Source organism: Arvicola amphibius, chromosome 6 (genome assembly GCF_903992535.2).
Source record: "Arvicola amphibius chromosome 6, mArvAmp1.2, whole genome shotgun sequence".
Classification (NCBI taxonomy): Eukaryota; Metazoa; Chordata; class Mammalia; order Rodentia; family Cricetidae; genus Arvicola; species Arvicola amphibius.
Genome location: NC_052052.2, coordinates 122678116 through 122703360, shown reverse-complemented (window position 1 = coordinate 122703360; position 25245 = coordinate 122678116). Strand labels below are relative to the sequence as shown.

General features: G+C 39.3%; 2 protein-coding genes across 2 annotated transcripts; both read right to left on the bottom strand.

Moving 5' to 3' along the window:
* Positions 1–8311: 8311 nt before the first annotated feature.
* On the bottom strand, positions 8312–9836 carry LOC119817463 (nuclear fragile X mental retardation-interacting protein 1-like). The gene has a single exon (XM_038334707.1). The coding sequence runs from the start codon at positions 9816–9818 to the stop codon at positions 8379–8381; it is 1440 nt and encodes a 479-aa protein (XP_038190635.1). The 5' UTR covers positions 9819–9836; the 3' UTR covers positions 8312–8378.
* Positions 9837–13505: 3669 nt separating this feature from the next.
* Positions 13506–14459, bottom strand: LOC119817790 (olfactory receptor 2W1). Its single transcript, XM_038335198.1, has one exon. It carries the CDS (start codon positions 14457–14459, stop codon positions 13506–13508), a length of 954 nt encoding a protein of 317 aa, XP_038191126.1.
* Between the last annotated feature and the right edge of the window lie 10786 nt (positions 14460–25245).

Sequence of the window (25245 nt, the reverse complement as noted above, 5' to 3'; positions counted from 1 at the left end):
TTTTGTAAGGAATTTTATCAGATCAATGAGAAAAGCAGTTATTATAAGGAGATATAGAGGTGAGAGAGAGACAGAGAGAGGCAGATGCACATACAGAGAGAGAGAGAGAGAGAGAGAGAGAGAGAGAGAGAGAGAGAGAGAGAGAGAGAGAGAGAGAGAGAGAGAGACTTGCAGGAGGAGGTAGCTATGAATGAATACTAAAGCTTTTAACCCTTTCAAAAGAATGCAAGTGCACATAGTGGCCACATGAAAACAAAAAACCATGCCTTATGTTCTTGTTTGTTAACTGGGCTATCCAAAGACGGCACACATACATCCATTTTTATTGTTGTTACAGAAGGGACACTAGCCTACTGGAGCATGGCTCTGGCAGGCCTTGCCCTTCTCCCTCATTCCCTCTGCCTTGCTAAAAACTGTTAGATTACATCCCTAAAGCTAGCCACCAAGGTCTATTCCCTCATTTGGTTACTTCATCTCCCTGAGGCTGACTACCATAGTCCAGCATTCAGAAGTTTCTGTGCCTCACTTAATTAACATGCACAATTAAAATGAAACACTTCATCCTAGCATGGCGTTTCCCTCTTTACCTTTATAAACTACTATTTATCTTCTTGGTGCATTCATCTTCTCTCTATCCAGAAGCAGTCCTTTGTCCCTCTGGGACAAATACCCATGCTTCTTTCCCGTGACCCTCCACTTTTCTCTCAACCCATGTCCTTTCCCACTGCATCCTAGCCCATTCTAACACAGACCTCCCCTTCTTCTCCTCTTAAGAATTATACCTGCAATGACATTTGTTGCTGCTTTTCTGCCTGACCCAGAAAGCAGCCATTTTAACTTTTCTTCCCTGTTTAATAAAGGATCTCTTTGTGAAAGCAGGCGTTTAGATGTAATTTGTGTCTAATCCAAGGTCCCCTTCAGTTATTGTTCTACTAATCCATCATCCCAGGCTTTTAGTACAAACATAACAGTGGTTCTCAGTCTACGGGTTGCAACCCCTTTGTGATTCCCCTATCAGATATTTACATTATGATTCATAACAGTAGCAAAATTACAGTTGTGAAGTAGTAATGAAATAATTTTATGGTTGGGGGTCACCACAATGCGAGGAACTGTATTAAAGGGTCACAGCATTAGGAAGGTTGAGAACCACTGCAATAGACCATCTAGGGTCTATAATTTAGGTCCCTCTTCCTGAAAATTCTCTAAATTTTAAATAATAAAAGTGAGTTTATGTCAGTTAATCTCAGACACAGCGCATTGCTGACACTTGCCCTCACCAGCACAGCACCACGGCTGTAGTCCAGGACCTCAGTGCCAACAGTGCACTCCATGAGAACAAATCACATCAGGCCTTTGCCTGGTTCATAGCTGTCCTTGTAAGAAGGCTGTTCCCTTCTGTCCCTATTCATAGTTTTTGAATCTCTGAGATACAGTTTGGTCTGAGTGACTGCTTTCAGAGTCGTTAGGGTAAGAGCCTGGGCGCTGGTTCAGTCATTAATTGATCAATTAAAGAAACAACAGTGAAAGCAAAAGGTTTGTATGATCTGAAGTGAAAGCACAGAGTCTGAAGCGGCAATCTAATGAGTCTGCATGGGTCTCTGACTCTTTTGCCTGCTCCTGAGACCCTTTTCCTCCTACCAGGTTGTCTTGCCCAACCCTGATTGTTTTTTTTTTTTTTTTTTTTTTTTTTGCTTAGTCTTATTGCATCTTACTATGCTAAGTTCTGTTGACATCCCTGGGAGGCCTGCTGTTTTCTGAAGGGAAGTGGAGGACGGTAGATCTGGGGGAGCGGGAAAGGGAGGAACTGGGAGGAGAGGAGGGTGGGGCAACTGCACTTAAGCAGGTGAAGCAGATTCAATATGGCCACACTAGGAAATGAAACAAGGAGACCAAGTGACAACCACCAGGCCCATCTTTCTGTCACTAGTGTGGGGCTTAGTTTTACCTAGAGGGCAAGTGGCATGCATAACTAAAGCTGTCCTGGTCAGGGTGTGGTACCGTCCAACTTTATTGCCACTGCCTCTTTCTCTTACAGTCATTTAGACAAAAAAAATAGAGAAACATCAGAATTAAATGATATCATATATTGAAAAAACTTAACAGATATATTCAAAAATATTCCACCCAAACACGAACATACAAGCACACACACCATAACAAATCCAGAAAAATTGAAACAATTTTACGTGTTCTATTTGATCAAATGCAATAAAACTTAAAAATAAATAGCAAAAAAATCCCTAATAAGCTCACAAACTTATGAAAATTAAACAACTCACTACTAAATGATGAACGTGTCTTTAACAAAACCAAGAAGGAAAATAAAATTTCCTGAAAATAAACAAAAATGAAAATACAACACAACCAAACCTCTGGATCACACTAAGATCAGGGAAATTCATAGTTCTAAGTACCTACATTGAGACATCAGAAAGAGTGTAGATAAATGAATTAATAATTTAATTCAAGAATTTGGAAAAAAAAAACAAGAACAAACCAAACCAAATTCAGTAGATGGCAAAAAATAATAAAAATCAGAACAGAACTGAATGAAATGGAGACAAAGAAAACAATGCAAAGAATCAACAAATTTAAGAGCTGGTTTTTGAGAAGATAAATAAAGATCTTGGCCCATCTAACAAAAATAAAGAGAGAGGGGATCCAATGAACAGAATCAGAAATGAACAAGGTGATAGTACAGCAGACACCAGAGAAATTTAGAATATTATAAACGAATACTTAAAAAAAAACCTGTTCTCGGGGCTGGAGAGATGGCTCAATGGTTAAGAGCACTGGCTGCTCTTCCAGAGGTCCCGACTTCAATTCTCAGCAACCACATGGTGGCTCACAACCATCTGTAATGAGATCTGGCGCCCTCTTCTGTGTGCAAACATATATGCAGGCAGAATGTTGTATACATAACTGAATAAATAAACAAATCTTAAATAGAAAAACTCCATTTAAACAAAAAACCAAAAAACACCCATTCTCCATTAAGCTGGAGAACCTAAAAGAAATTATATTATTCTTGTTATGCTAACTTGGCAAAAGCTAGGGGCTTTTAGGAAGGAGGAATCATTGAGAAAACACTTCCATAACCCTGACCTGTAGGCAAGTCTGGAGTGCATTTCTTGGTAGATGATTGGTATGGGAGAACCCAGCTCACTGTGGGTGGTGTCACCACTGGACAGGACATTCTGGATAGTATAAGAATACAAACTGAGGGAGGCAGGAGAAGCAAGCAAGTAAGCAGCACTCTTCCATAGCCTCTACTTAATTCCTGCCTCCAGGTTCCAGGCCTGAGTCCCTGCCTTGACTTCCTTTCGTGATGAACTGTGATGTGGAAGTGTAAGCCCAAAATGAACACTTTCCTCACCAAGTTGCGTTTGATCATGATGTTTTATCATACCAATAGAAACCCTAATAGAAATTGGTACCAGACTATGGCATTTTGGTGTGAAATTTTGGTGTGTAATTTTTTTGGAGATTTATGGTAGCATTTGAACTTTGGTCTGGAAAAACCATTCAATGCTCAGATCTCAGAGGGCTATTCTATGGGAGCTTGGGAGATAGGACTGTTGAGAGTGATGTCTGGTTTGTGAAGTTTCAGAGGGAAAGCAATGACTCTATTGTGGCCATATGTCCGATATTTTGAATTAAGTCTGCTGTTCTGGTCAACTGTGATTCTTTAAGAATCAGCCAGGATTAACAAGGGACCAGAACAAATAAACCGAAGCTTTTACTTTGCTGGTACAATTGATGCTGGGTAGCTAGAGCTGATAAATTAGCAGTGATGAAGAAGACACCAGTACCATTGAAGTGAAATTTTCTGGGCCATATTTCCTTAGGTCGGTGCACAGAAGCTGTTTGGAGGGGCAGAGGCTACATCCTATGCCAGAAGTCAAACTTGATAATCGGCAAGAATCTCCCAGATGGTACTGGTTTTGAAGGAAGGACGTAGTCATGGAGAGCAGCTGAGGTTTGGCGCCATGAGAGGTTAGGAGAGGACATGGTTGAATATGCAGTCTCAGCTTAAGTAGATGCCCCAGGACTGAAGAGGTCATGGGGAGAAGTTGAGGCTTGGCACCATGTAGCAATGTCAGACTCCCTGAAGAGAGTCCAGAAATGGCCATTGGTGAAGATGCAGTGTAGTTCTAGTGGCAAACCCAACATTTTGGAGATGCCAGTACCATAAGACAAGCACCAAGTACAGCAGCAGCTATTGAATGGAACTAGTTTGAGCCTAGGAGATGAGGTGTGTGATACCAGTGGCAGAGCTGGAGAAACGGAGCCCTTTGGAGATGAGAAAATTGTGAGTCTTCTGCCTGACACTGAACTTTATGCTGTTGGACTCTGGTTTTGCTTTGCTTTGAATATACTATGCCCTGGTTTTTAATCTCTTGCAATAAGAAAGTATTTAACTTGTTATTTTGATTTTACAGAAGCCCACAGTTAGAATACACTGAACTGTTAGAGAAAATTTTGGGTTTTTAGATAGACTTTGAACTTTGAAAGAGGCTTTAGATCTTTTTTAAGGTATTGAACTTGTAAAGTGTTTGGGTCTTTTTTTTTTTTTTTTTTTTTTGGTTTTTCGAGACAGGGTTTCTCTATAGCTTTGGAGCCTGTAGACCAGGCTGGCCTCGAACTCACAGAGATCCACCTGCCTCTGCCTCTCGAGTACTGGGATTAAAGGGGTGTGCCACCACCGCCCGGCAAGTGTTTGGATTTTTAAAGACTTTAAAAGTTGGACTGTTTTATATGGTTATATTGACATTAATGAGATATTGGGGATAAGCAGGTAGGGAATAGTCGTTTAATAGCATTGCATTGGTGTGCCAAATTGACAGGGGTCTGTCATACTTAGGATCTCTGCTACTGTGATAAAATACCATGACCAAAAGCAACTGGGAGGTGAAAGTGTTTATTTCATGTTTACTTCTAGTTAATAGTCCATCAGTAAGGAAACACACGGCAGGAACCTGGAGGGAGGGATTGAAGCAGAGGCCATGGAGGAACACTGCTTACTAGTTCATCTATGCCTTGCTTATTTTATTTTCTTTTGCCACCTTGGACCACCTGCACGGGGGTGATACCGTCCTTAGTCAGCAGTCACCTTTCCCATGAATTGTTAATCAAGGAAATGCACTACAGACTTGCTTTCAAGCAGACCTTAAGTAGGTATTTTCTCAGTTAAGAGTTCCTCTTCCCAAATGACTATAGTTTGTGTCAAGATGACATAAAACTAGCCAGCATAACTGACCCTTTATCTCCTTGATACACGAACATACCACCTACTAATCCATCACCTTTTCTTTCTTTATAATCCCCAAGATCTCATATTCATACCAACATTACAATATAAAACACTCCAATGTTTTATTAAAAGTCTCACAGTCTTTAAAATCCAAACATTTAATGTGTTCAGTCTCTTTAAAATATTAAGTCTCTCTAAATTTTCCAATATCTTTCCTAAATTTCAGTCTTTCTAAATCTCAAAACTACCTTTAAAAATCTGCAAAATCTTTCTAAACTAGTCAAGGTCTGTGGACCTTGGTAAAATAAAAAAAGTTACATTTTGTTACTTGAAGAAGGAAGAGTCAGGGCACAGTCACAATCTGAAAAATCAAAAGCAAACTCTGTGTGTAAATAACCTAGTGTCCAATATCTCAGATGAACTCATGATCTCCTAGCCTCCAAAGGGCTTGGGTAGTCACAGCCCTCTCTCTCTGCTGTGCACAGCACACACAGGTCATTCTGGAGGTTCAGGATGCTTCCATTCCACAGCTGCTGCTATTCATCTCATGGTACTGGCATCTGCAGAATGCTGGGATCTCTACTGAAACTGAGCTGCACTTCACCAGTCCTCCCTCTTGGCCTCTCTGATCACGTTTACTTAAAACTGTTTGTCTTAGTTTAGGGTTCCTATTGCTATTATGAAGCACCATGACCTAAGCAACTCGGGGATGAAGGTTTTTTTCTCCCCTTGTTTATACTAACAGTTCCATATAACAAATAATTATCAAAAGGAGTGAAGGCAGGAACTCAAGCAGGGCAAGAACCTGGAGGCAGGAGCTGATGCAGAGGTCATGGAGGGATGCTGCTTACTGGTTTGCTTCTCATGGCTTGCTCAACCTGTTTTATAGAACACAGGTCTACCAGACCAGGAGCACAACGGCTGGGCCCTACCACATTGATCACTAATTAAGAAAATGCCTTACAGCCGAATCTTATGGAAGCATTTTCTCAGTTGAGGCTCCTTCCTCTCTGATGACTCTAGCTTGCGTCTACTTCAGTTGTTCACATGTAGAAGATGCAATGTATCTATCATTTTGCACAAAAACTAATTTTGTGTTGTTTTGATATTATGAGTGAAGCTTCACTGTCATTTCTGGGAAAAACAACCTCACAGGGGTTTTCCTGGTTCTCTGGCTCTAAGCCTTTCTATCCCATCTTCCGTGCTATTCCCTGAGCCGTAGTTGAAGAATTTGTCTTATATATGTATCAACTGGAGCTGGACACTACACACTTACTTGTTCTCTGTGTTTTGATCATTATTGATTGATGATCTCTTTGTTGTTGTTGTTGTTGTTGTTGCAAAGGGAAGTGCCTTTGAGGAAACCTACACTTTCTGTGGGACGATATTTAAAAGTACGGTGCCATGTCTTTGCATAGCCCAAGGGAGAGACTTGACTGTAGTAACTGTGGCACCATGGAAACTCAGTGTGCTTATTGTACACAGTTGAACAAAGAGATGAGATTATTGCAAACAGCTGAAAAAAGAGGCAGGGTTTATACATGAAGATAAGCAAGGAAGCAGGTTATTATTTATAGTTGAACAAGGAGATAGGATTAGTTAATTCCAGAAGGAGATGTCACTGTAGGGGAGCAGTCTTCAGATCATAAATGTTCAGGGGGTGGGAGATAAAGCTATGGTAGACATATTCTGCATACATTATCAGCATCTATACACGGACCTCTGATGAAGGTTTTTTCATCACTATGAGCCTCATCTTAGTGGGGAAGGCTTTGCTATTGTCCCATGGATTGAAGCTTTGGAGTCCTTGACATGACATGCCAACAACATACACCCGTTCAAGACTTCACACACTCAGGGCTTTCCCCGCTTCCTACAGTATAATACCAAAAGACATGCTAACATAGAAGGGAAAAGTATCATGGGGCCCCACTCCTAAACAAAGAATTACAGACAAGCAAGGAATATTGGGAGCAGGAGAAATATTCCTTCCCAAGGATGAGCTATGCAATTAGTTATCCAATAGCAAATGATCAGCCCTGAACTTAAAAGTAACTCCAGACAAAGGAAGTTGTACTTAGATATTTAGGGACGTGTGTGCATGTGACAATAACAACAAAAAAAAAGTGGTTTCCAAAGGGATCATGGGGGAGAAGTTCAAAGAAAGATAAGAGGAAAATGGTGTAATTATATCTTAATTAACTAAGTAAGTAAATAAATAAATAAGAGGAGCAGGAAAAGGAAGAGGAAGACAAAGAAGAGCGTCTAACTCCAAATGGATCAAAGACCATAATGTGAAACCTGGACCACTGAAACTACCGGAAAAACAAACATTGTAGCACCCTGCATAACTTGGTTATAGGAAAGGACTTTCTGAATAAAACTCCATTTACCTAGAAATTAAGGTCAGTAATTGAAAAGTGGAACCTCATAAAACAAAAAGGCTTCTGCATAGCTAAAAAATGCAACAAAATGAGGAAAACAGCTCAAAGAGCAGGCAGGAGAGAATCTTTGCCATTATACATCTGATGGAGTATTAAAATCCAGAATATACAAAGAACTTAAGAAAAGAGTCAAAAACAAAAACAAAAACAAAAAGCGTCTCATTTAGAAAACAGGCTATAACTCTGAATAGAGAGTTCTTTAAAGAAGTGGGTAAGAAATAGCTCAAGTGTTTATCATCTTAGCAATTAGAGAAACGCAAATCAAAACAACTTTGAGGCAGGCATGGTGGTGTACGTCTTTAATCCCGGCACTCAGGAAGCAGAGAGAGTTGGTTCTATGTGAGCTTGAGGCATGTCTGGTCTACAGATGAGTTCCAGGACAGCTAATGTGACACAGAGAGACCCTCTCTCCAAACCAACACAAGCCAATCCCCTAGACAACTCTGAGATTTCACCTTAGCCACATCACATTGGTGAAGATTTTTTTTTTTTTTAAAAAGACCAGCTGTGCATTTATTTACATAAAGCCAAAGGACAGATTTAAAATCCAACATGATATCCCATGAGGCTAACACTTTCACTACTGATTCGATCTTTAAGAACTGTTGGCTTACGCTGCTTACTGGAGGATGCACTCTCTTCCATGCTTCACTTCCATGTGTGGAACCACGAGGCATCTACTCAGCCTCAGTTTTCAAAGAATTAGTATTGAGTCCAAAAAAGTCCTTTTTGATGATGTACCGAACACACTGTAAAATCACATTTCTTTCATGCCGAATGTCCGGAGCGAGAAGCATCTCCAGGAGGTATGGGTGACTCGTTCGTGGTTCAAATAACGGGTGGCAGTGACTCCTTTTCCTCTTTAGGGCTACCTTCCTGAACCCATTCCTCTGGTTCTCCCACCTGGCTCTTGGGACAGTTCTACCCCTTGTTTTGACACTTTGTCTTGGGCTCTTGGGAGGACTGCTATGAGGAATCTGGGTTTCTGGCAGAACATCCACTTCAGTCTTGATGGGGATTTCTTCTGGTTCACTCTCTGATCCCGAAACACTGCCGTAGCTGCTCATCAGCGAACACAATGCTGGTGTCACCTCCCTAGGAACCACAGTCCTCTGCGGCTTCTCTTCCTTATCAGACTCAGAGTCACTGTGTATCAAAGCACTGAGTGGGTCCACATGAGCTTCAGGCTTCGAATCTCTGGCGTGAATGCCTGAACCAATGCCTGCTCGCTGTCTTGCCCCACCATTTTTCCATTTATGATGCTTACGGGGACTTCTGATCTTTGCCATCCGTGAATGTCTGGACATGCCCTTCATTTTGCCGTACTGTGTGGTTGTCAACACCTCTCCTCTCTTCTCCTTTTCAAGCTGCAACCTTTTCTTCCTTTCGATATTGGCCAGAGTTGGATAGTTTTTTCTTCTTTCTTCCCTCCATCTTGCAATCTCCTCTGGAGTGTCGAGCTTGATCTTCCTCATACCAGGAGCATGCATATTTTTCCAGTGGAACTGGACAATCTTCTCATGTGCACTAAAGGAGCAGTCTGCTTCAGGGCATTTTTTATGTTCAGACATGTGTATGTCATATTTTTCTTGGTTTTTAAAGCCACGGTCACAGGTATCACAGAAGAAGAGGAAAACCGGTTCCTTTCTTTTCTTCTTTTTCTGTTTTCTGTTTTGAGGCAAACTGAAGTCATTGTGTGTTCGTGGAAAATAAGAATGTGTAACCGAAGAGTGGTAGGACGTGTTATATGCGAGGTAACCATTAGGAGACAGCCCCCAGTACCAAGGGGCCGAGGCTTGGAAATTCCACACCGGCTGGCCGCTGAACTGAGGATGTACATCTGGCGGGGCCTGGGCATCGAAAGGAGGCTGCGCTGCGGGAAGAAGCTGAGCATCGAACGGGGGGAGCGCTCCGGAGGGAGGCTGGGTCTGCACGTGGGGCTGTCCCTTCTGGCACGACTCGGACCCCGCCGCCGGGAACGACACAGGAGGTGGTGGCGGTGGCATCATGGCCCAGAACACCCAGTTGTCGCGCGGCGGGGCAGTTTCGCTCGGAGTCCCCGACGCGGGAGTCACCTCGGGGGCTGGAGGCCATCCCGCCGGAGTCGGCTCTGCCATGCCACCTAGCCAGCGTGCAATTGCGGAACTAACATTAAGCGTCACATTGGTGAAGATTTACAACAAATGTTGAAAAAGACCTGGGGGGTGGAGAACCTTCCTTCACACTTAGTGAGATTGCAAACTGGTGCAGCCACTTTGGAAATAAATGTGGACAATTCTCAAACAACTAAAATATACCTACCATATGACAAAACTATACCACTCCTTGGCATATGCATAAAGGGGCCATGGATTCAAGAGTTAGTAAGATCCGGCAGGAGAGGAGTTATGTGGAGAAGAGAGAAGGGGGAAATGAAATGATGTAATTGTATTTCCGTGAAAAGAAAAGCTGGCCCCTTGGCTTATGTGTGTGCTCCTTTATTTCGTATGGAACAGGAAGCACATTAAACTAGTTTTGTACCATTTGCTGTTTGCTAACCTTGGGAGTCTTGGAAGCAATTGTGACAGGAAGCACCAGTGTCCTATTTTTCATGAGCCTGCCTAGTGTCTCTATGTTTCAGAAGAGTCCTTTGCTGTTTCCTCTGGATGAATTTAATTAATCTACGTGAAAGAGGAGATGAAAATCATGTAGCTAAGTATAGTGAGACAGTGAAAGAGTCGACAGGAGAGGGGAAATCATGTTTGTAACTCTAGAAAATTAAGGCCTAGAAACAGTTCATGATTAGCATCTGTTCCATTCTCCTCTATTCTGTTCTGTTCTATTCTATTCTTATTTTTATTTGAGACATGATAACATTGTATTACTGCTAGTTTTGGAAATTACAGTTTTCTTGTCTCAGTCTTCTGGGTGCTGGTATAACAGATTTGTACTATATCTGAGATTTTTTTAATCAAGGAAATTCTAATCTGGTCTGATTTTTAGTCTAATGTTTATCTTCTGTCATATCTCCACACTGTATATGTTTTTAAAAGTATTGATCCTGTTGTGTGGAGCTTTTGTCAGTGTGGACAATCTTATGAATGTTGACCTGATTACTTCTTCAAAAAGAGCAATTTATTGCCAGGCGGTGGTGGCACACGCCTTTAATTCCAGCACTCTGGAGGCAGAGAGAGGTTGATCTCTGAGTCGGAAGCCAGTCTGGTCTACAGAGCAAATTCCAGGAGAGCCAGGGTTACACAGAAAAACTTTGCCTCAAAACAAAACAAAACCTACAGAAAACAAAAGTATTTATTAAATGGAAAATTCAGTTTAACTATCATCATCATCATCATTCTTTATTGTCTTTCACATCTCCAGTCATAGGTTACTCATGTGAGATCAGGCTGATTCACTCACATAGGCATTGATTAGTTCCTTGAAGTTCAGTATTTTAATGACAATTCAACAGATATATTTTCTGTAATGATTTGAATATCTAAATTCAGATAAACAAAAGTATTTGAGATATTAATTTAATTTCTAGCCTAAATGCAGAAAGGACAAACCAAAGGGAAATGAAAATTGGACATGCACAGGCAAACAATTTTATGTAAGCAGTGTAGTGTTCTCTTGGAGGTGTGTGTAACTACTGTATGGCTTGTATAATTAGCTTATTGAAGCTAGGAAGTGATTGCTCTAAAATCTAACCTTACTAGTCACAAACTTTACAAAGATTAGAAAAAACTTACAAAAGAGGATAATAAGTAGGTTGGTACTCATGCCCTAGAATCTGCGGTCTCTCTCATGGGTTGATGAATTGTTTTTGAATGTAATTTTGAAAGAGATATGAGGGGGAAGACAAATTCACTGTATCCTATTCTGGATTAAATGTATTCTATGTGAGTTTTTGCACTATCACCTGATTGACCAAGGAGGTAATCATCCAATGACTCTTCCTTGTTCACACTTCAAGAATTATGACGAAATAGAGGAAAACATGTCCTGACACCTTTAGATTTCATCAAGGTAATCTGTGAAATCCATCTTGGTCTATTGAAATTATCTATCTATATCTATATCTACATCTACATTTACATCTATATCTATCTATATCATCTATCTCTATCTCTATCTCTATCTCTATTTCTATTTCTATCTCTATCTATCTCTATCATCTATATCTATAATCTATCTATCATCTATCTATCTATCTATCTATCTATCTATCTATCTATCTATCTATCTATTTTCTTCTGAGACAGGGTTTCTCTGTGTAGCCATGGCTTTCCTGGAACACACTCTATAAAATCAGGCTGGCCATTAACTCAGAGATTCACCTGCCTATGCCTCCCGAGTGCTGTGATTAAAAGTGTGTGCCACCACTGCTTTGCTGATTTATTGAAACTATCAAAAAGAGATCTTTTGGAGGACATAAGATAATAGAAAATATTAAAGTTAAATTAAATATTATGTTTCATAAAAGCTAATTTTCATGACATATAGAAATAAAAGTTCATTTAACTTATGAAATTTCATTACCTGCAAGTACTACAATACCTCTTAAAGGTCTTACAAATTCCATGGCATATATCAAAATATTAATTGGTATCAAATTCATCATATTCCCTTTTCATTAAAGTTGAGATAACCAAATATATTTTCTTGAAAATGAATGAGAAATAAGCAAGATTGTGTTGTCACTTTTAAATTTACTTTGTTATTGGTGTTTTGCCTGAATAGATGGCAGTGTGCCACATGTGTGCTTGGTGCCATTAGGGGAAAGAAGAGAGTGTCAGAAACCCTGGAATAGGGATAGAGACAGTTGTGAGCTGCCACATTGTTACTGGGAATCAAACACTGGTCTTCTGGAAGAACAAGTGCTCTTAACCACTGAGACATTCCCCCAACCCTGTGTTGGCCACTTTTAAAACACATTAATCTGTACACTTTTATTCTCTTATCTCAGAGAAAATAGTAGGCAGTTGCAAAAATGTTAGTACTAACATCTGAATAAGAGTAAACAAGTCACTCTTTAAGTGGTATTTTAGATTTATGATTGCTGTCATAATATTGCATTATCTGAGCTAAATATAAACAAATGTTTGGATGATGTCAGAAAGAGTCAATATGCAAAGTTATTTACATGTCCAATGGGAATATAGTGTAGTTGGAAGAGTGCTTACCCAGCATGTATGAAGCCTTGGGTTCAATCCAGAGTACCACACAGACTGGGTGTGGTGGCACATGCCTATAACATGAACTTGGTGTGGTGGCACACACCTATAATACTAGCATTTGAGAGGCTGAGGCAGGAAGGACAAGAAGCTCATGGTCACCCTTAGCTACATAAGTCATTCAAGATCGTGTTGGTTTCACGAAAACCTTTCTCAAAAATAGACAAACAGACAGACAAACAAGTGAACACTTCAAATAATTTGTATATGATTATTTAATTAAAACATACAATGGACATAAAATCATCTGGGTCATTTTGGAATATAGGAGCACTAATACAAAAATACAGAATGAGACAAAACAGTTTCCATGGGACTGCCAAATAAGTTAAAGTTTACAATTAGAGCCTATTTGTGTAACATTTTAGCAAACAGAGATTCTTAGTGACATGTATTCCCTGAGAATATGCCAATGGTTAGAAACCTGAAAGATCTGCTTGATGATGCTCAGGTTGTTTGCATCCATACAAGTTCTATACATAAGAATTACTTCAGTCATTGATCTCTATGAGCAAAGATTATCATTTATTCAAACCTAAATGAGATAAGTTACTTCATTGCTTTGTCCTCTCTAATACGTTTCCATGTCTTCTAGTTTCTCCTTCCTTCTGCGAATCTGTGGTAAAACCTCATGAGTTTCTTCAGCGCATCTTTCATGTCTCTGTTCCTTAGAGTGTAAATAAGAGGGTTGAGGCTTGGAGTGATGATGGTGTAAAAGAGGGTGAGGAACTTGCCCTGGTCCTTGGAGGCCCTGTTACCTGGTTGTAAGTACATGTAGATAATAGTTCCATAGAATATAGAGACCACAGTGAGATGCGATCCACAGGTATTCATTGCCTTTTTTTGGCCTGCCTTTGACTTCATGTTGAGCACAGTTTTGGCTATGTAGCCATAGGAAATAAGAATAAGGATGAGGGGCATAAGGACAATAACAATGCCGAGGGCAAAAACAGACATTTCGACTTTTGTGGTGTCTACACAAGCTATCTTGACCATGGCTGGCAACTCACACAAGAAATGATCCAGAAGGTTGTGTCCACAGCGAGGCAAATTCACGGTGAGTGTGCATAATACTACAGAGTTGGCCAAACTAATACTCCAGACCATGACGATCATCTTGACACACAGTCGTGGATTCATGATTACAAAATAGTGCAATGGCTTGCAGATAGCTGTGAAACGGTCATAGGACATGACAGCCAGGAGAAGACACTCAATAGAGCCTAGCCACATATACACATAGAGCTGAACCACACAACCCACAGAGCTGATGGTCTTTTCAGGTCCCCACAAGTTAACCAGCATCTGGGGGACAATGCTGGTTGTGAAACACAAATCCAGGAAAGATAAATTCCTGAGGAAAAAGTACATTGGTGTGTGGAGATGGGGATCCAGGAGGGATGCAAGGATGATAGCCGTGTTACCCACCAACGTGATGATGTAGAAGAAGGTGACAACTCCAGAGAGGATCATTTCCAGTTGAGGGTGGTCAGAGAAGCCAAGCAGGATGAAAACGTGCAGGGCACTGTAATTTCTTGGGTCCATAGCCTTTCGGTGTTTATATTCTACAGTGTGGGAAGAGTTGCAGAGGGAGGTAGAGGGGAGGTAGTGGGTAGGGTGACAAGGAAAACAAGAAAGTTTGTCAGTGTCGACGATGAAAGTAAGCTGTAGAATACAGAATGAACTGCAGCAAACAATTAGGCTAACAAATGAAGGAATTAATGGATACATATTGCCTACTATAGTCAACTTGTCTTATACCTGTTGAGGATTGTTTGATAGCAAATGAGTTTAATATTTGATTTTTCCTTTTATTTATATGACCTTGAAGTGTTGACTCTTATCTGAATTCTTCACACACATATTTGGAAGTTTGGAGAAGACAGAGTTGAAAAATAACATAACTGTTTGGTATCTTATGACAGTCGTTAAAGTGTAGGGAAGATACTCTTTTACCTGCTCAGTGAAGTCATGTGTAAGTCTAGCTATTTTGTCAATGTCAGATTAAAAGTAAAAGTATTCCTCAATCTTCCTTCTTCCATTCGAAGAACGCTTTGGTCCTCCTGTTTATTCTTAAGTGATCTAGAAGTTTTTCCAGGCCCCCTTTTTCTTTTTATATATCCAGCCTCTCTTCTACCTAAATCTGATATATTTGAATATATAAATATATATTATATTTCTCGCTTCAAAATATTTCAGCCACTGTCATCACATTCTAAATCATTGTGGTATCATGTCTTGATACTTGTTTTACACCTTTACACAATTCTAAAGTTCACCAAGGTCTTGTCACTCATGTGCTTAACAAAGCATCAACTTATTTTAGAAGTACTCTCATTTTGGAATACTTCCCTGATATACCTGTGTTCTTTGCTACCCATATAAGCCTCGGCATGCTTACCTTATATTCCAATTTTCACATTCACTGTTGGTTTTCTCTTTTTTCAAACATTTTAAAGGTCATTTCTCTCTAAAACCCCAACTCTTCTTGGTCTCTGGATTGCTCATCTTTGTTCTGAGACAACCTGTTAGTGTTTAGCATACTTAATAGGCGCATGGCCAAACACATTCACACATTTTTTCTCTTCTACTGATTATGTATGCCTAACTCCTACAGGGAGCCAATATAACATGCCGCTAAAGAAATTGTGCTTAAGAGTTTGAATTCCAGAAGAAAGACATTGATTGGGTGACACAGAAAATTGCATAAAATCCTACCTTGGGACAAGCCAGGAAAGGTGATTGCTGCTGTTTAAAGAAAGCTTTGTTTCCTGCAAGTTTCTGTATCCACTGTGTTCTGAAGGTCGTGAGGCTGAAGCTTCTGTTGCTTCAGTTGAGCATGGATTACTTGCTCGGCTTCACATGTACTTCATGACCCTGTGATCAGCGACTTCTACAGCCCTCTTGTCAGTGTGAATTTGTAGAATGATTGTATAAACCTCAAAAGAGAAGATAGAAACCAATTATTCTGTGAATTTCAAGCTTTAAGCATCCATTTCTGTGCCCTTTAGTATGGTGTGTTGAATCAACTCTGTTATATGTCTACACACCATCCCCTACCCTGCAGGTCTTGTGCATTTCCTAGTAGGATGGAGAAACTGCTTCAGACAGAGCTGTCCTATGCTCACAATTCTTTTATGGATATGATTCTTGCAGCTCGATTGTTTACAGAACTTGTAACACGGTTTCAACACTGGGCTGTAAAACTCTAAGGCGGCTTTGCATTTCTAGACAATACTTCAATGAGAAGAATGTTCTTCTTGTCACTATTTCGTCTCTGTTAAGCACAGTAAAGCTAATTTTCACTCTTAAAAATAATTCTTTCATTTATATAACAATTCTCCCAGTTGTTTACTATGTGATACCAGAAAAGGTAAGAAAACTGCTGAGTTCAGTTTTTCATAACGAATTGGGAACAATAGAAATACCTATTGTAGGGGCAAAAGATCAAGTGGAGGAAAAATTGCAAGTGGCTTAGAACAGCTCTGGAGACAGTATTTTTCAGTAATCTTTCTCTACCGGAATTGGTTTAAATGTACATAATCAGGTAAAACATGGATTAAGACTATTAGAAATTCTCTAAATCTCTGCTCTTATGCTTTAAGAAAGCAAATATGATCTCTGTGGTTCTCCTCCCTATCTAATATATCTACTACACACCCCAATGTAGATACATTAACAAATAAAAATACCCTATAAAAACAGAAAAATCACGTGCCACTATTGCTTTTCAGTTAAAAATTAGGCTTATATTTTGTGACATTATTTAAGTGACGTGATAATAAGAAGTAATTGATGAGAAAATTATTTGTATATATAACACTTATTCAGTTTGCTGAAAATCATTTATAACATCAGTCTGTACTCCAAGAACTCAGCACAACTCAATAATATTTCAACATAGATTTTCTTCAATACCCATGAATATCTAAGAACTGCCGACATGTATATCAAGTGAGTGGCTCACCAATATCTATTGTCCAATGTTGCATAGATAACTTACCATCTAAAGAAAAATATAACAAGGGCTGCACCCTACTGTACCATACTGACACAATAGTGATATTTGGCAGTGCATATCACACTTTCAGTAGGGATGCATAGATGAGGCAGAAATCAACTTCTAAAGGTGATGGATAACATTGCAACCAAGGTTGTGGTGCTGACTTCCTGGGCATTTTCATGCCATTCAACATATAATGTATAAAATATTACATTAAGAAGAATCCCAGCTAGATAGAAAACTGTTGCTTCTATGTACATCCTTGCATAGATGTAATACAAAAGCTCTGTGTTTTTTAGCTATGATCTTTCATATAGTTTCATGAGGATTATGAGAAAATTTACTTCAAATTGTGGCCCTGATTCAAAAGTATGCACATTCATTAAACTAACTGGCCATAGTGCTTGAAACATTATTTTGAGAGAGTCATTTAAAGATTTCTTTAGCAACAGTTTCTCACACTTAACTGAACCTGAATTTTGCTATTGAGCAACCTGCACAGGAAGAAAAATGATTATCTGAGATGTATTACACCCCAAAATGTCCAAGCAGAGGAACAAATAGTCTGTGCACATTGATTTTGACTGAAATACTTGTCAGAAATAATGAAAATTCTTTTAAAATTGAAGGCAATCTCATGCTGTTAATTCTTTAATAAATGTCATTTTCACTACAACTCAGAGATTAATTTAGGAAAGAATAAAAATCCTTCCTCCCTGTAAAATATACAAAAAACCCCATCAAACAACTTTTAGTATTGCATAACAAGAGATGTACAAATGGGTTAAAAAGATTCTGAATCTTTGTCTAACTCAATTTTTCAAGAACAAAATATATCAGTTCCTCAATTCAAATTTAATCTTTTACATTTCTTGTTTACACTTCTGCTGTGTCAAAATGTATGAAATAAAAAAATAAGATGCAATTTTGTGCTCTCCTCTTATACTAATGAATAAATTCATTTTCTCCTGTATAACATAGACAATGGGAAACAATTTTTCTGCAGAGATTTAACATATCTTAGACTTCTGGGCAGAAGCTCGAAGAGTCTCCTGTGACTCTTTTTTTTATTTCTCACATGTTTTTAGTAACCAAGGAAAACTATTTTCCAGGGATACTATTAAGATTGGCCTCCCTGTACTCGAGAAGCCCCCATCCCCGATGTCTTACCTCTCCCTTGCTGGGTCCAGGATGCTGAAGGCAGGACTGCTGTAGAGTTCCCTCTGCAGGGCTGTGGCTGTCTCACCATCTCCAGGTAGCATCTCTGTGAGGAAGCTCCTCCTCATCGGGTTGCTTCAGAGCCTCTGCACATGCAATTCCAGCCCACAGTTGCAGCTGTCACAGGCTTGCCCTGCTTCCTTTCCCTCTAGATGAACATGGAAACATGCCTGGATTGTAGAGAAATGTGAAAACCAACCATAAAATCCATCATAAATGCTGAGCAAAATCAACCAGTATGGTCTGAAAGCTGAGAAACCAGCCTTCTGTTGACGTCCCTGAGGTGCTGTGCACAGACCAGACAGTGAAACACTGGCACAATCACCTTGATGTTTCCTTAAGACAGAGCTAAGGTGAAAACTTGCACAGCATGCAGGGAAACTGAAGGACAGAGGAGTAAAGAAGGCATTTTCAGAATTATTTTTCTTGGCTATTAATGCATTACAAATAAAAAGTGTTCTCTTCATGCATATTTTGTAAACCAAGCTTATGGCAAAAAATCCACTGTATAAAATGGTCTTACCATAACACCACACATCAATGATAGGGTAATAAGTTTGCTTTACATAGATTAACTTAAACAAGCTACTGCATTTCCAATTTAATCTATATATCCCTTTTTCATGACTCAGTAGTTGCCTCAGATACCCAAGTTGAGAAAAGTCACTCCTGGAAGGGAAGTTGTGTGCTCCAAAGCCCCAAGCAGTAAGCTCAGTTTCACTATATTTATATTTTCATTCAGTTGTCTTGGTGATCTTGAGGGATGATTAAATACATCAGTGCCCATTAATATAAATTTTGTTGCCTCATAGGATGCTTATTTAAACACATATTCCTAAAGATTTTTATGAATTAGTTTGTAATCATTGGCTGTATTATCATCCTTGAATTTTATTCTGTCACCAAAAATTAGTTTAATAAAAAGACACAAATAAATTTCCATGTGACACATAATCCACATGTGAGCAAGAAACAACTTACACTATTTTCTTTCGAATGTCCATTTTACAATGTATATCCTAAATGGACCAATTGTGGGGCAAGAGTTTTCAATTTAAGTCTCTGTGGTTCCCCTTATCAATTATATAAACTTGAGACAATTGTCTAATTCCCTGTTCTTTATCTTAATATCTGGATTATAAGAGGAAATACCTTAAAGTTTAGTATAAGAATTAACTAATCTTAAGGTATATAATAATACACTTGGGATTGGCACATAGTAACCAAGCCAATCAAAGTCATATTTTGTGATTTCAACCCATTTAGTCATCTTCTAATGCAATAATGTGTACTTTTTATCAGTTTGAAGAGAGCTGACACCAATAGTTAATAGAACACTAGAGATAATGTTTTCACACTTCAACCATTTCCTTTATGGTTTTCTTTCTAGTATGTGTACATTTGTACATGTACTCTTCAAAGAATATCAGTAATATTGCCATCAGAAATATAGTCAGTTGACGGTCCATTTTTGTCTGTCTAGACTGTACATGAGCCCTTGAACTGCTCGTCTTTCCTGTCAACCTGTGGCATTCATGTGTGTCTCCCTTTTCCACAAACACCCCAGGTCATCCTCGTTCTTTCCAAATGGCTGTATAGTTAAAGGTGAATGTCACAATGGAAATCCACCTGAGCACATTCTCTGTTTCTGCTTGAAGGACAAAATGAATACAAACTATCCTGCACATTATTTCTATTCTGATCACCTCAATTGGCACAGCGAGTTTCCTTGCTTCTCTATCTCTTTTTCATTCAGTAACTATACCCAAAGGCTTGTTACATTGAGGAAAGCAGAGATAAGTCACTTAGAATGTTAGATGAATCTTTGACAGTGTTTTCATTGGTACACACAGGTTATGAAATAAACTTATAACTCCCATATAAACTTTTTTAATTAAATGTTTTCCTTGTTCATTTCTGTTAAATTTGAGCCATAAATATTTAAGTTGAAGACTTAATTGAAGATCCACTCTCACAAAACAAAACTTTAAACTATGAACGCAGTAAACTTTGTACCATACCATCCACAGAGAGACCGTGAACTTTCTTCTGGTCCTTACATTATGCAGTGTTATAGAAGAGTGCAGTCTCTTGTATGATTCAGTTTATCAAAATAGCTAAAGCTTCACAAAGTTTGCAAAGACAAGGCAGCTAGCCATACATTAAATCATTCTCTGAATGCATGTTAGGTAAGGAGAGACATTTTATATGCTCTTTGCAGATTGTTTAGGTCATTGTCTTACTGCATCACAAGGTAGGAACATCTCAGTTTCTGGTGTTTAGTGTTTGGTGCTCACAGTGTGGCACTCAGTCTTTAGCCTTTTATTTATTTATTTTTTAAGATTACATATTAATAAAGACATCATAATATAAAATGTTTTATAAAGTTTCAATGTCCCATAGCCTTATACATTTAAATATGTAAAAAGTTGTTTCTTAAATATTCAATTTTTTATCTAATTTTTTTTGTAAAACTCAAAAATTTTGTTTTTCAAAGAAGTTCAAAGTCTCTCAGTATCAAAGTAAATAAAATGAAGTAGAACCCTACATATCAAAAAATAAATTAAGTATCTGTTTTACTTCAGGAGGGAAGAAACAGGCCACAACCACAATCGGTACAAAGCAAAACAGTTCAACAGTATAAACAATTCAATGCTCAATATCTGGGATTTATTCATAATCCTCTGGGCTTTCCCCAGGGGCCTGGGTCATTTCTCTTGCCCCACACTCAGCAGCACCCACGACCATCTTCTAGGTTCTGGCTAGTTCCATTTAATTGCAATTGGAGTTTCTGTGACCACCATATAGCACCAGCATCTCCACACTGCCAGGTCCCCCCAGTGCAACTGGGCTCTCTTTAGGAATGTCAGCCCTGCCACACACACTGGCAAGCCTCAACTGTTCTCCATGACCCTTTCATGCCTTTAAACTAATACCACCTGGGTGATTCTTATAACATTCAGCTGCCGGCGTGAGGTACATTGGTTATGAACGCATGGAGGTATAGCATTAATACTGCATTAAACAAGTATTGTTTTTAAATCCTATTTTCATAAACCTTGCTTTTATGAATTTGTGTTTAGTAGAATTATCAGACCAAAATTCATTCTAATCCAAAATATCTTGAAGAACTTTTGTTGCCTCCTTGATTGGTTTATACCAGGTGGTCACCTTAAATCAGGATGGTGCAGAAGCCACGTGGCACTGACCTTCTCTAACCTTAGTAAAGTAAAATGTGTTTGTCTCCATTTCAGTGGGGATCATCAGCCAAGATGGCAGCAAACCACATGTTGCTTTCATCTGAATAAGGTGCCACACCACATGGTTCCTTTAAGATTACCTATGTATAGATTTTAAGTATCAACCCCCGGTGTTATGATTTCAAGTTAATTTTTCATTACAGATTAAAAAAGTTATTTATTTATTTATTTATTTGCATTGGTGTTTTGCCTGCATGTATGTGTGTGGCTGTCAGATCTTGGAGTTACAGAAAGGTGTTTATGTGAGCTAAATTGGGTTCTCTGAAAGAGCAGTCAGTGCTCTTAACCACTGAACCAGTCAGGAGCAAGCATATACCCTGACATGCTTCCTGCCTTTGTACCTCCCACTTATAAGTAATCAAGCATATATCTTGGGCAGTTGGGACAACCAGTCTTGTTTACAGAAGCTAAAACACACGGGCAGCTTATTATTTTACATCAACAGTCCCCACCATTCCAGGAAGCTCTCTGTCTTTGGGCATGTCGGGCTTAGAGGTTAGAGGTATTTTTGTTCTTATAGATCTCTTAAGCATAGCAATTCAAACTTAAAACATAGCTTGAGCTAGCACAGCAGCCCTGTAACACACTGCATGCCTTAAGTGGTTCTTGGAAACCACAGAGCAAGAACCCATGGCCCATTCTCACTCGACAGGCTTTATCGCAGAAGTAGCACTGCCAAGGTCACTCAACTTGGAATGACTCCTCGCCCCTTTGAATCACATCACGGGAAACTTTAAAGTTCAATTTCTTTATAGCAGTATAAACTCTTTAGGCCTTTCCTTTCACTAGTTGCGATCTTAGCTGGGTGGGATCATCGGAGGGCAGCCATGTCTTTGTTCCAGGGCAAACCAGTCTTCTTCCTACTGGGGCTAATCTTAGCGAGTACAGGTCTTTTTTCTTTTTTCCAGCACAAACCTCAGCTGTAGCTTTATTTCCTGGAGCTTTTTCCCTCCAAATTGCACATTTGCCTTTCTTTCTTCTTTTTTTTTTGTTTGTTTTTTGTTTTTTGAGACAGGGTTTCTCTGTAGTTTTGGAGCCTGTCCTGGAACTAGCGCTTGTAGACCAGGCTGGCCTCGAACTCACAGAGATCCGCCTGCCTCTGCCTCCCGAGTACTGGGATTAAAGGCGTGCGCCACCACCGCCCTGCTTGCCTTTCTTTCTGACTCACTTTTTCTTGTTTGTTTTTATTTTCACTTTAGGTTTGCATAAGTATTATAAGTAACAACCACAAAACAGACTAAACATTATTATATCTTGGAACTTCCTCCATCAAAAATTAATTAATCTTACTTTTAATGTAGCCTTAGGAAAGTTCTGTTCTTTAGTTCTCTGCTGTCTGTACTCCATCCAGCTTTTATTGGGTTATTTGTTATTTTGATGACCAATTTCTTGAGTTCTTTGTATATTTTGGAGATCAGACCTCTGTCTGATGTGGGGTTAGTGAAGATCTTTTCCCATTCTGTAGGTTGTCATTTTGTCTTGTTGGCCATGTCCTTTGCTTTACAGAAGCTTTTCAGTTTCAGGAGGCCCCATTTATTAGTTGTATCTCTGTGTCTGTGCTGCTGGGGTTATATTTAGAAAGTGGTCTCCTGTGCCAATGCGATCAAGTGTACTTCTTACTTTCTCTTCTAAAAGGTTCAGTGTGGCTGGCTTTATGCTGAGGTCTTTGATCCATTTGGATTTCAGTTTTGTGCATGGTGATAGACATGGGTCTATTTTCATTCTTCTACATGTTGACATCCATTTATGCCAGCACCACTTTTTAAATATGCTTTCTTTTTTATTTTTTTATTTATTTTTTTTATGGTTTATTTTTTTATATTTAAAAATTTCCATCTCCTCCCCTCCTCCTTCCCTCCCCTCCCCTGCTTTCTTTTTTATAATCCAGAGCTCAGATGGCTGTTCCCTGTGGTATAGTCAGTGTCACAGTTCTAGTTACCCTGTTGGTTACTCCGTGTTCCTGGACATAGGTCAGTACTCCTGTGCTTTGCTCTGTCCCTTGGAGTTTGCTGTTTCAGGCCTACTTTGGCCTAGGTTGCTGGCTTTGTCCTGTTTCTGTAAATCCTGCTCTGGAACTCCTCATGCAGAAGTCCTTGGGTTGGAGTTGGACATGGAAAGGTTTCTGGTTCTGGTTTACTGCCTTGAATGTCCCAGGCTCAGGTGTGCCTGGACCCACAGAGGACCTGCTTACTCCCTCAGAGGTCCCAGACTCATGCTCAGACCTGCAGAGGTTCCAGGTTCCTGCATATTCCCTTTAATGTCCCAGATCAATGCCCTGACCCACAGAGGACATAGCTCAGGCCTGCTACCTCTCAAGACCCAGACTCATGCCTGGCCCTGCGGAGAACTATGGTTCCTGCCTATTTCCTTGGAGTCCCAGGTTCACTCATGCCCAGACTGGCAGACAGAGGTCCTGGCTTAGGTCTACTCCCATGAAGGTCCCAGATTCATGTCTGGACCCTCAGCAGTCTCTGGCTCTGGCTTACTTACCCAGAGGTTACTCCCCTGTACCTGATCTGGTTGCTGGCTCAGTCCTTATCTGCCAGTGTCCCAGGACTGGATTGGCTCCCGGGACTGGATTTGTTCCTGGCTTCTGCTCTTTGTGGAGCTTGTTTGCTCTCTCATTAAAGGTCTTTTCTATGCCAATTGAAATGATTGTGTGACTTCTTTTGGTGAGACTATTATTGTGCTTCATTTATTTATTTACATATGTTAAACATATTTTGCATCTTTGGAAAGAAATCAACTTGGTCATGATCTTAATGTTTTTTGAATTTCTTTGACAGAATTTTATAAATGTTTTTAAAATGTTATTTTTAAAAATTTTCATGCAATATATTTTTATTGCATTCTTTCCCTCTCCCAATTTCCCTAGATCCTTCCCCTGTCTACCTATACAACATCATGTTTTTTCTCTTTCTCAAAAAATAAAACCAAAAGAAAACTAAAAAAAGGATACCCCCCTCACACCAAGGAGTCTATTTTGTGTTGGCCAACTATTCCTGATCATGAGGGTTTCCTTAGAATGGGTTGATATACCCAGTGTCACTGGTTGAAGAAAACTGGTTTTCCCTCTCCCAGCAGCTATCAATTGCAAATAGTTTCTTGGTTAGGGTTGGAACTTTCTGTCCACTTCCTCTTCTTTGTTCTGGGATTTTTGTCTGACATGAATTTGTACAGGTCTGTGAATGTTGCCATAGTTTTTAAAAGTTCATATGCATATCAATCTTGTGTCTGGAAGATGCTGTTTCTTTAGAGTTATTCAATATTTCTGGCTCTTAGAATCTTTCTTCTACTCTTCCACATAGATCCTTGAGATTTGAGGGGGAGGACTTTCATGAAAATAACCCATTTATGACTGAGTACTCCTCTTACTCTCTGCATGTTGTTCAGTTATGGATCTCTTTTTTAGTTACCATCATCTACACGAGAAGCTTCTATGATGAGTGTTGAGTGATGCACTGTTCTATGGATATAGAAATATGTCATTAGCAGTCATTTTGTTGTGTTTGTTTAGCAGGATTATTGTAGTAAAATTTCCCCTACAGTCCATGAAAAAATTTAGATTCTTGGCCTCTTTAATAATGTCAGGTATAGGTTTATCTCATGGGATGAGCTATAAATATAATCAAGAAGTGACTGGTTACACCTATAACATTTGTGCCACTATTATACCAGTGTATATATTCTGCAGAAAGGTTGCTATTGTGGCTTATAGGATTTGTGGCTGGGTGAGACTGCTGTTTACTTTTCTACTCTGGTAGTTTAGATAGTATCTTGTAGCAATATGCTTGCTACTAAGTAGAGTTGAAGCTTCTAATTGAGAACCAGCTCAATTTCTTTATGTTCT

What these genes read in the sequence shown, in the direction of transcription:
- LOC119817463 (XM_038334707.1), bottom strand. Translation starts at nt 9,818, where the DNA reads ATGGCAGAGCCGACTCCGGCGGGATGGCCTCCAGCCCCCGAGGTGACT.
- LOC119817790 (XM_038335198.1), bottom strand. Translation starts at nt 14,459, where the DNA reads ATGGACCCAAGAAATTACAGTGCCCTGCACGTTTTCATCCTGCTTGGC.